At 44.9% G+C, this 11,779-nt stretch overlaps 1 protein-coding gene across 1 annotated transcript; it reads right to left on the bottom strand.

Moving 5' to 3' along the window:
• Positions 1-264: 264 nt before the first annotated feature.
• HSD17B2 (hydroxysteroid 17-beta dehydrogenase 2) lies at positions 265-11,339 on the bottom strand. Its single transcript, XM_066194679.1, has 5 exons — positions 11,031-11,339; positions 5,803-6,015; positions 5,294-5,479; positions 2,639-2,776; positions 265-1,209 (listed from the first exon to the last, which is right to left on the bottom strand). The coding sequence occupies exons 1-5, from the start codon at positions 11,296-11,298 to the stop codon at positions 851-853; spliced, it is 1,164 nt and encodes a 387-aa protein (XP_066050776.1). The 5' UTR covers positions 11,299-11,339; the 3' UTR covers positions 265-850.
• Positions 11,340-11,779: the final 440 nt, after the last annotated feature.

Below are 11,779 nucleotides of genomic sequence, written 5' to 3'. Positions count from 1 at the left end.
AGGTATCAGGAGAAGTGGGCAAAACCATGAATTCTTTCCAAACCCAGACCTGAGAAAGAAATTGTACAAAAAGCAGAAGTGGCATCAGAGTTTACTAACAATTGGATAAGCACAGGCGCATACAGGCAATGAACAGAATGACCCAGACAGATCAAATCAGCAGCTGATACACCCACTATGATTATTTTTATTACTGCAGGAAGGAAATTGTTTATCTCTTCATAAAGATCGTGATCTGTTTGCACTCATTCCTTCCCCCCCCCCCCCCCCCCCCCACTAATTTATGTTGCTTATTCTAGCAAAGAGAACACTTTACAAACTTCACGCCTATACATTACAAAACCTGGGGGGAAAGGACAGTAATTTCTCAGGTTCAAGAGCAACAGAATGAAAACACCCAGATATATTAGGCTGAAGCTGTAGAGAAAGACTTGCATTACACAGTTCTAAGTCTCTTTAACAATAGGAATATATTTAACTTCTTACAAGATTTAAGGTTGGTGGTCTCTAAGGGGTTTTGCTTTGCTTTAAAAAAACACGTTCTGCATCTCTCTGTGTGCTGGTGATGCCTCTAGAAGCAGACAGGAACTATACAATTTCATGAGGTACTTTACACAGAAAGCAGGATACAAAGACAACAGGGAAACACTGAAATTCCTCAAAAAAAAAAATGCCCCATCTGGGAATAGCCTTCTATTTATGTTTATCCATTGCTTTTCCCAAACACTACTCTTAACACAAAGATTTCCCTCTTTGCAAGGCAGTGCCAATGCAACTTAACAAAGCACAATAAAGCAGCAGTGTCTGTACAGAGTTCTTCCCAGCTGCCTCACCCAGTGAGAGGAACACCTCAGAGATTCTTGCCTTCATCTCCTGATGTTCTCAGCTCCCCTGGCACGGAGCCAGCCCTCAGCATCTTGCTGATGAAGAAGTCGTAGAACCAGAGGGGGAAGCAGCAGAAGATGCAGAGGGGGACGTAGGCCCCCTTGCCAGGGGTGTAAAGGCCCTGGGGTCTCCTGGCCAGCAGAGCATGCAGGACAGCTCCCAGCACAGGGGACAGGTCAGGGGCACAGTGGGAGGGCAGGTGGAGGAGGTAATTCCTCAGCCCCAGGAGATATTCCTCCCCATAGGCCTGCCTGGTGTCTGCAGGGAGGTTCTCCATCAGCTCCTTCTCCTGTTTGTCCCACTGCTCAGCCGTGCCTTCGATACCTGCAGTGGCAACATCACAGGACAGCAAGTGGGTTTGGGGTTGGATTTAAACAGAAATAAATCTGTAATTAATAGTCACAGTTGATCTAAAGTGGGTCAGCAAAGAACAAACACCACAGCTGGTCAGCAGCCAGTGCTTTTAGCTGGAAGAGGAGGGAAAGCACGAGTACTTTGTGCTACACAAAAAGCACAAAGTTCATGCCCCATTTGGCTCCCTTGCTCTACCTAAAAATGCTCTCTCACAGCCAAACCAGCATTTTTTCTTTCCCCCTGGTTCCCACTTTGCCATTCTGTCCCAATTCATTTTGTGGATGTTTCCAATCAGTATTTTTTACAAACAACTGAGGACAGATGAAAAAGCAGGATGATCAGGATTCACTTGGGTTGGCCAAGTGCTAAGCTGCCCTTTCACAAGAGACATTAGTGTTTCAATAACTAGTTTCCTGAAGGATTAGCCTTCTATTAAGACAGATTTAGCATCGTAATTTAATCCATTTGTCCACCTACCTGCATAATGTAGGAATGAAAGCAGGGGCATCTCCGATGGAATTATTGCCTAACTACCAAAAATTAAGCATTGCAAATAAAGAAAAATCTTTAAATAAATATTTAAATCTCAAATCCCAGGACTCAATTTTACCCATAAACCTGAGAACAGCTAAGCAGAGCCCTGAAGGTGATGCCTCAGGCAGTTTCCACTGACCATGCAAAGCTGTCAGAGCATCACAGGGCCCCTTCCCAAGAGGGGAAGCACTCAGGGAAGCAGCATTTTATGAAAAAGACCAATTTGATTTACATTGACATAGAAGAATGCCCTGGGCAGGCATGGGGTGCAGTGAGGGCATGTGCAGCAAGAGATGAGCCTGGAACCTGGACAGGCTCTGCAAAAAGTGCTCAGTTGAAGGAGGAGGAGAATTTGGAAGAGAAAGCAGCAGGAGCACACGGGGGAAGGAGTGGAGAGGAAAGATCAGAGAATATTGACAGCAAGCAAGCAGGGTGACAGTTATTGCTGCAGATACTGCCATGCAAGACAGAGCAGCTCAAAAAAGAGAGCTCTGATATTGAGGAAGGGAGGGGTGACAGGGGACCTGGAGCTCCCAGGCAGGACAAGTGAGCCACAACACTGACATTGGCCACACAGTGCTGCTCTGTCAGCCCCAGCAAAGCTGGAGCAAAGGGAAGGCACCAACTGCCTGAATGCTGCCCCCGTCTCAGAGCAAAGACAGCTCTGCCCAGGAGAGGCAGGCAGCGTGCAGAGCTGGAGGGAACACCTCTCACAAAAGACACTGAACTTCATTTCCATAACCCACATAAAGAATGGTGGGGGGAAAAGCCCAACCCGAGAGTCACTCAGGGCTCTCTTTGAGACTGCTGAACTACGGGGAAAGAGGAGAGGCACAAAGAACAAGCCGAAATGTCAAACACCAACCTGTTCTGAAGCCTGATGGATGAATTGCCATGACTTTAATGCCCCATTTGGAAAGCTCTTGCCTCATTACTCCAGAAAACATGGACAGAGCTGCTTTGGATGCCCCGTATGCAGCGTACCTCGGGAGTGGAATGCCTCCTGCAGGAGCAATAGAAACCTGATAAACCTCGACAGTGGCTCATCCCAGCCTTTATTTTCATGATTTAGAAGGGAGATTATAGCACAACCAAAATTATGCCTCTCTCACTGATGTTAAAGACAGGTCAATGAGGGAATAATTTCTTGCTAGAGGTTAAAAAAGAGTGAAAACTGTAAATTAGCAGTGGCTTACGGCAGTAACACCTGGTAAGACACCTTGTAGAGCAGAAAAAAATAAACTGGACTGCATTTAAGGGTAAAAATTGCTGAAAGTTATGACTGTTGATTTGAGAAACACAATGTTTTAGTTCATATAAATAGTGAAGCAGTAGTTTTATACTCCTGTTCTTGTCACTGTAACACAAATTTCAAGTCCCTACAATAAACCACAAGTTAGAACAGGGTAAGTAATCTCAATTCTAGCCTTATAAAGCCAACTTTCTTTCCCATTCTTTCCAGAAAGGCATACAAGAGTGGGGAAAACCTCTGGAGACAAACCAAAGCTGGAATCCCACCCCATGAGTGACTGGAGTCCCTGAGACCCAGCATGGAAGCAGACCTCTGCCTGCAGTTATATCCCATCTTTTTCAATCCCAGAAACATTTGTTCAGATGGGAAAGGTAAGAGAACACATTTACAAAAACAAGCTTCCAGAAAGCAGTATCCTCCAAATGCAGAGATTTCCTCTGTCCCAAAAACTGGCAGACTGTCACTTCTTCAGGGCTAGAAAAATACAAACATGCTTTGATTTGAGCATCTTCCTCTTCAGCCCTCCCACTCTCTCCACAAGGCTGGTGTTATGATCACACAGGTTTAAGATCCACCACAGGCAGTGCTGGGAGCAGGGAAGAGAATGGACAATCCTTTCCTTGAGGCGCATCCCTCCTTCTCCTGCCTGCATGGGCAGCTGGGCACATCCTGCCTGTTTCTACGTGCTACACATTCATCTCCACGTGCCTGAGTATTTTAAAGGAAAATACCTCAGGTATAAGGGGGTTTTCAGGTAAGCCACTGGTGCTACTGGGTGTTGTACTGGGATGACCAAGGTATCACAGGAGCTGTTTACACAGAGCCATTCCCTTGAAGAAGTCAGGCCAATTATATGTTAACTATTCTTCTGTATGCATCTGAATAAGCTGGACTGGTTTGAGCCTATTGAATCACACACTTTTCCCTCTGAGGTCAGGCTAACCTGAGCCCAGTAAAATAAGCCCTACACAGACATGAATAGATTGAGCACAATGAGACCTCACTAACTTCTCCACTAATGTTTTACCAAAGGACCCCCAGACCCTGCATCAAGAGGAAACTTCACCCAAACCAGCCTGTGTGCAACAACATCTCTGCAGACAGCTGGAGTTTAAGCAGGGTCATTATCGGCTCCTGTAAAGGCAAACTACTCAGCACAGGGATAAATGCATTTATCCCTTCAAGGCAGTTCAGGGATTCTCACCAGGAATTAAAACATCTGCCCCAAAACACCCACAGTGACAGCGTCACTTGGGCGCACAGAGGAAACAGGGGTCTGGCCTTAGAGCAGCAGCAGAAAGGTTCTGATAATTCAGCCCTGATTTCTCAGAGGGTCAGCAATAAACCATGAACACAGCCATGCAAACACAGAGCATATCTGGGATTATAAAGAGAAAACAGCGCCAGAGCCAGGCTGCAGCCACATCCTCAGCCTAAGGGGAACACCAGGTAACACCTTCACAAGTCACCCCAGCAATGCAGCAGGGTTCAGGGGACTCCAGCTGTGCAGAAGGGCAAAGAAAAATGTGGGGAGCACATGACCCAGCAAATTCCTAAGAGATCTTACTCCAAAATACTTTCCAGCAGCATGACCTCCTGCTTCTAGCAGGTCTCATTTTCAAAGGAGTATTCTTGCTCCTCAGCTGTTCGCTACCAGATACTGCATTACTGTGTTATATTAGTTCCTACATCTTAGCACCTCAGCTGTCCTCCTAGAATAGAAGGTCATGTTATAAAGACATGCATATATATGTATATTAATCAAAATTTATGGGGAAAGAAATGGAAATGAAATGTTAATTTTTAAAAAGGTTTTAGATTTTTTTTCATGGAAAAATACCACTTTGCTAAAAAGTTAGGCCTAAGTATTTCTAAGACATCCAAACTATTTTCAAAGAAATATAGACACACAGCTCCCAAGTTATCAGCAGATCTGACAAACTGAGGTGGTCACAGACTTCTGCTTGAACATGTTCTAGAAATACCTGTGATGTACCACCCACCTTTATGGAAGCTCTCAAGGTTATCATTCCTGGCATCTAGAACACCAAATCTGAATTCTACTGGGTTTTTTCTCACAGCATATTTTTAGCCACATTAAACTCTTCTTTAAAGGCTGTTTTGTGTGAGTAGTGTCCCAAACTAAAGGAAAACCTGGGTTTATTACCTTAACATTTATTCTCTGGGTGTACTGACAACCCAGACTAACCTACACCTTCCTTGGCCTTTGCTCCAGGACTTTATTTGGTGCTTTTTAGCTCAGCTCACCTGCCATGCTGGACATGTTCACCAGCCTCCCCTGAGATTTCCGCAGCAACGGCAAGAAGGTCTTGGACACCTCCACAGCCCCGAAGAAATTCACCTCCATGCAGTGCCTGTAGGTGCTCATGGGGAGCAGCTCCCCATCAGCAGGGAAGCCCAGGATTCCTGCGTTGTTCACAACACCCCAGAGCCCTGGGAAGAGGAAAAAGCACAAGGCTGGAACACACCAGGGAAACAACTCCGTAAGGATTACACACGAGCTGGATGGTGACTCCAGACCAAAACAGAGACGATGAGCTGCAGATGCACATTCCCCACTCCTTGACCAGTCACTACCATCTTCCCATACCCCAGGAAACAGGACATGGATGGAAATACCCTGACTGCCCAAGACTTTACTCTGGAAATGTCCTACACACCTAAGCCGTGCTGCAGCCAACAGTGAGGAGATGCACCAGCTAAGCTGCTACATCAGGACTTCCATGGTAAAGGGGGGGGGAGAAAAAAAGCTGTACCTGCATTTTGCACCTTCTCTGAGACCATCAGGTAGGCCTCCTGGACCTGAGTGGTGCTGGTGATATCCAGCTGCAGGACAGAGAGTCTCTGGGAGCACGAGCGCCGCAGCTCCTCAGCTCCAGGGCCATCCTTGTTCAAAACCCCAGCAAACACAACAAAACCCAGGCTGTCCAGGTACTTAGCCAGTGCATGTCCAATCCCAGTGTCGCTTCCTGAAAGCATCAGAAAAACATGGAAAGTAGGTCTGTCCTACAGCATCATTAAAAAAAATAAAATAAAAATATATTCACTGGAAAGCCACACAAATATAAGCAAGAATACAATGACAAAGTCCTTGAAATACACATCAGTTGAAAGAAAGGTTCAGATCTGAAGTTTGAGGAGCTGGACCTTTAAATGTTCCTCAAAGATTGACAGGGCCTGTTCTCCTGACTCAGAGCTAGTGGAATCAGCTCACCCTCTACCACTGACAGATGCTCTGACTTTCCACATAGGGAAGAAATAAAGCCCTACTTTGGTTTTATACAAATGTTCAGACTGGAACCTAACAACAAAAGTATCTAAGAGAAAAAAAAAGGAACAGCAAAATAAAACCACACGACTGTTTTAATTTGAAATCTCCAAAGGGCAGAGCAATTATAGGGCTTTCAAATTCAAATTTTTGGATTCTATTTCTTCATTCTAAGAAGTAACATTATTTAACTCACACATCCACCACACAGATCCCTCAGATAAGCACTTTTTATTACAGACTGTAACCAAGCCAAAACTAAGCAACGCTTGTTTTACCTGCAAAGCAGTCCAATGCTTTCAGAACCTAAGAAAGCTTCCAAATGACATTTTTGTGCTAAGTCAGCTACTGAATTCATGGAAATTTGCATCAGAATTTCTCTTATCCTCTCTATCCTCTTCCAAACTTGTTCCCAAACTTTGTCTATATAAAGCAATGACCTTGCAGCTGCAGGAAGCACTGTTAGAGCAAACAATGGTCTTTGGGAATCACAATTGTGTGGCCCTTCCCATCAGGTACCGATGAGGATATTTAACAAATTATTTGAATCACGAGTCTCTCCCTGTGACAGAGTATTTTGCTGCTACTACAGAATAAAAGACAGAATGGTTTGGGGTTGGAAAGGACCTGGAAGATCATCCCATTCCAACTCCCTGCCATGGGCAGGGACACCTTCCACTATCCCAGGTTGCTCCAACCCTGTTCAACCTGGCCTTGGACACTGCCAGGGATTCAGGGGCATCCACAGCTGCTCTGGGCACCTGTGCCAGGGTCTCCCCACCCTCACAGGGGAGAATTCCTTCCCAATATCTGATCCAAACCTGCTGGCTTTTAGTTTGAAGCCATTCCCCCTTGTCCTGTCACTACATGCCCTTGTCAGAAGTCCTTCTCCAGCTCTCTTGGAGCCCCTTTATGCACTGGAAGGGGCTCTAAGGTCTCTTCCCGGGGCCATCCCAGCTCTCTACACCTGTATGAACAGGAGAGGTGCTCCAAGTCCTCTGATCATTTCTGTTACCTTCTCTGGACTCACTCCAGCAGGTCCATGTCAGAATCCCCCCCTCCCCTGCTGCCCACACAGTTTTGGAAGGAGACCAGGACACAGCTGGACATCTGGTCACATCCAGCTTCTCATCAACCAACACCTCCAGGTACTACAAGTTAATTTTAAGTGTTTTCTCTCCATTTTCTAAATTCTGGTTTCCATTCTTCCCACCTACAGTGAAACTTGCTCCATAAGAAAAGAAACACCACCCACGTCCCCAAAGCCTCCCAGTGAAGCGACACAGGTAGTGACAGGGAAGTTTATAGGGGCTGTGCTTCAGGAGCTTTGCAGAGGACTAGATGAGGAGAAAAATTAGGAGTTTAATAAATTAATACAGGTTTTAAACTATAATCAGCCTGTTCCACAATACTGCACCAGATCCTCCACTGTAACTACAGCAGAGAAAGCTCCTGGATGCTGCTGTGCACTGGGATCCAGGATCTCCTGCAATAACAATTCACTACATCAACGTTCAGTTTCCAAATTCCAGAAATCTGAATGTGAGACAAAGGACTGGAGCTCCTGAGAGATATTTTACTATTTTCTTGTTTGTGAAAGAGCTGCAATAATCCCTGCTTAACCCTACTATAAACTTCTGAGGGTTAGTCTGTGACTTTGGCAATCCAAGAAAGGTATCACAGTTATTCACAGGTCGGCTCCTACATTTAAAATGTATAATCAATAGAATTTGACTGCCAAAGAGACTCATAATCATGTTAGATCCTCTTTTCTGGATTCTGTCTTTTAACTGGGTCTTTAGTCCTGAAAGGTGAAAAATATTAATTCCAGGTGGCTTGAAGAAAACATGTACTAAATGTCTGCATCAATCAGTGCATCTTGAAAAAGTAGAAAAGGATTATTTATGCTCTATTTAATTCCTAGGAAGAAAAAAAAAAAAAAACAGCTTTTTGGCATTTTTGAAGTCTGCAATTTGCTGAAGCTGCACCAGAGCACTACAAATATCACATTAAGCTTCTCCAGTCCTGACCTGACAGAACAAACCTGCATTCTTTGAATTCTCTAAAGAGACATGAAGAAGCCTGCAAATATCCCAGACACAACAGATTTCTAAGTTTGGGGGTGGGCTCACTTTTCCTTCTTTTTCTTTTAGTGAAAAGTCCTACTTTTAGATCAAATCCTTCCTCTTTCATCATTCCCAGCAAGTACACAGCCACAGCTACATACTACCTGTAAGTTTTAAAACGCAGCTTTAACTTGAAAATGGGCAGAATACAATGCAACCTGAGCTTGGGATGGGCACAGTAATTCCAAGAAAGCAATAAAAATTGTTTTTATCATTGCCCGATGCTGGGTTTGTCCCTGGCTTTTTTATTCCGAAACAAATATGATTTGAGTTTCAAACCTGTTATTGAAGTCCAGAGAACCTTTACTGTTCCAATTCCTAGAATTCAAAGAGTCTCCATAGAGGAAAAAAAAAAAAAAAAAAGATAATTCCCTCCCAATCACACACTTGTTTCTATGCCAAAAATAATTTGTGGGTTATGAGAAGACTTACTTTAAGGAAAGCAGTCACTACTGACTGTGACTGACCCATTACTGAGAATTTACAATTAACTCATGCAGGACATGCACCAAATCACTCCCCCAGGAATGGAAAGAACAAATGAACTGGAGAAATTCATCTCACTGCACACAGACTAACCAGGGACAGAATTTTACAATATCTGTTACTTTGGACCTTGGTAGTAATTTAGTTTTTAGGGAAGGTGGCTATTGCATTTACCACTAAAGTGTTTGCATGCCAGGAGCTTCTGTTTAAGGATATTGGAGCTCTTGCTCCCAGCAGGAGGATCCAACAGCAGAGTTCCAGCAATGGCTTTGAGCCTGCTCACATGCCCACAGTTATCCATGTGAAAAACCGTTTTGACCACTGGGCACAGCTTTTCCCTTTATCCTGGTACTATAGTGAACTGCTGGCTTAAATAAATAATGCAGAGCGGCTCTGGTATAAGGAACATCCAAAGAGGACCAGAAAAACATGTGACAGAACCCAGGGGCAGCAGCAGAGCTCACTCCAGCCTCTGGCCAAAGGCTCACAAGGAATCCGTGGCAGCTGCTCAGGACACAGCCACATTCCTCAGCCCTGCAGGGCTGAAAGGCAGAGGGAAAAAGAAAAAAAAATAATTAAAAGCACTACTTTCCATGAAGTGCCCACCTGAGGTCTTCTCTAAACTAGAGAAAACAACACCAAAATCTACTTAGAAGCACCTTGCACCTGCAAATGCACAGGGACACACATCCTGTAGTTGGTGTGGGGAAGAATACCACACCCAGAGCAATTTAACCAAAATACACGTTGAGTACAACTTCTGTTTCAGCTGATGGAGGGTTTGATGGATTAGCACAGGATTCCAATAAAGACAAAGAAGAGACTCCTCATATTTCTCAGCTGTCAGAGACGTCCAAACTTGCATTTCTTCAGGACAGCTGGAGCACAGGTACAAGGAAAGCACATTCCCTTACTGGGCCATACTCAAACGTTCCCAACTCCCTTATATTGTTCTAAATCAGACCCCAGAGCAGATAAGCTCCTACAGAGTGCTTTTTCCTGAAGATTTGCACTCTTTCAAAGAGCAAGGAGATGCCCAAGTGTAAGTACATCCCCTGAGTGTGCAGGGGTGGGAAAGGATTGCTCCAAATCCCCCCACCAATATCCATCTTCATCTGACACACCTGCAGGGAGAAACCCAGCTGGCAGATAAACTGCAAGGGGAGAACTTGCTGCTGTTCTTGTCCTCTCTCAACTTTTTACACTTAATCTCTGTTTTAAAGCTTGCTAGGCAGATCTAAATTATTTCCAGGTGTCCCTATAAAACAAAATGAAATTCTGCTAGAAATTGCTGTATAAACCAAAGCAACTTAATTCAGCATTCCAGAGGGAGAAAAAGCACTGAAAATAAACCCCAGCAAATTAAGAGTGCAAGAAGCAGTAGGCAGGCAGTCCAGTTTAAAGATTTGATTAACACAAATAAGCAACATCTATATAAACAACACCTAAAGTTTTCGAGGAAACAGGAGAAAAGCCATAAAACTACAAAAACGCCATCCCTGCAAAACAAAAGTGAGTTCTGAGTAGATCAGAGTGGTAACAGAGACTGAATTAATTAGCTCTGAACTTTCCCTGCTAGTGACGGGAAATACTCTCCCCTAAATGATTTCACAGAGGGTTTCAAAGAGATGGCACCAAACCAGTGTCTTGAAATATGTGCAGAATAGACACAGTGTGCACTGTGTACACACACACCCCCAAAAGACAACTGTACACCCATAACCAGCACAATTAGTTCAAGTAAACAGAAGTAATGTATGAAGGTAGTGTACTCAGGGCTCCCGGGAATTATTGTTTCTCCGAAAAAATTAGACCATCATAAGCATTCTTCTGCTCCTTGCACCAGTTAATTTCACAAGTATGTCTAAAAAGCTGCCTTGTAAAGATTAAATGAGACACTAAAAAATAATTGCACCTATTAAGATGCTTTTCTACTTAATTTCAGAGCACTTATTTACCTGGGAAAAAAAAAATTTTAAAAATCTCTGTTGAAGCAAATAAAACGAGCAGAAAAAGAAAAGATAAAAGGAACTCTCACAAGCATGACAAGAAGTTTTCCAGCCCACCCGTGAGCAGAGGCAGGCTTTGTCTGTCAGCCCCTTACCTGTGATGAGCACGGCTCTGTCCCCCACGGGCAGCAGGTCCCTGTCCCCCGGGCAGAGGGAGCAGAAAAGGCACACGGCCACAAAGACCCCCAGCCCCCCGCCAGCCCCCAGCGTGCCCACACACAGCCAGGCGGCCGGCAGGCTCCAGAGCAGCACCTCTGCCCTGCCCAGCGGGCTCCTCCGGGCCCTGCAGAGCACGGTGACCCCGAAAAGGGTGGTGACACCCGCGCAGAGCCAGCCAAGGGGACCGCCGGCCGCAGCATCCATCGGCAGCGGGGGGAAGCAGCCGGAGCTCACAGCCCAGCGCCGGCCGGGTGCAGGCAGGTATTGCTAAACGCAGTCAGGGTTATATAGGAGCAGGGGGTGGGGCAGCGAGAGGGGACTCTGTTGAAGGGTTTGACATAATCTCACTCACCCCTGGCATCAGCAAGGAGCAGGAGTCTTCCTTCCCTTTACCTTTCCTTCCTTCTGCCTGACAGCTCCACCTTCTGAACAGAGTGCTGGCTGGATAGTGATTGACAGCGCTGGGAATGGACATGATGCAGCAAGCACTGGCTCCAGGAAAAGATTCACTGCTGTATTTTTTTTTTTCTTTTTTTAATCTTTAAAGTACACTTTCCTAGACAGTGAGAAAAGAGTTTCCTTTGTGAGAAATAGTTGGGCTTTCCTGCTTAAAAAACTTAGTAGTACACTTAGTAGTGTAGTTTCAGTGGAAGTGGTTTTTGATGGGCAGTGACAAAAACGAGTC

The sequence above is a fragment of the Chamaea fasciata genome, unplaced genomic scaffold (genome assembly GCF_029207755.1).
Source record: "Chamaea fasciata isolate MVZ Bird 193981 ecotype frontalis unplaced genomic scaffold, bChaFas1.0.hap1 SCAF_12, whole genome shotgun sequence".
NCBI classification, from domain to species: domain Eukaryota; kingdom Metazoa; phylum Chordata; class Aves; order Passeriformes; family Sylviidae; genus Chamaea; species Chamaea fasciata.
This window is presented reverse-complemented; position numbering and strand designations above follow the sequence as displayed.

Excerpts from the sequence above, each read along its gene's own strand:
- HSD17B2 (XM_066194679.1), bottom strand. The coding sequence starts at position 11,298 with ATGGATGCTGCGGCCGGCGGTCCCCTTGGCTGGCTCTGCGCGGGTGTC. Across the intron at positions 2,777-5,293 it reads GAACATGTCCAGCATGGCAG|GAGGCATTCCACTCCCGAGG; the intron begins GTGAGCTGAGCT and ends TTGCTCCTGCAG. Across the intron at positions 1,210-2,638 it reads TCCATCAGGCTTCAGAACAG|GTATCGAAGGCACGGCTGAG; the intron begins GTTGGTGTTTGA and ends TTGCCACTGCAG.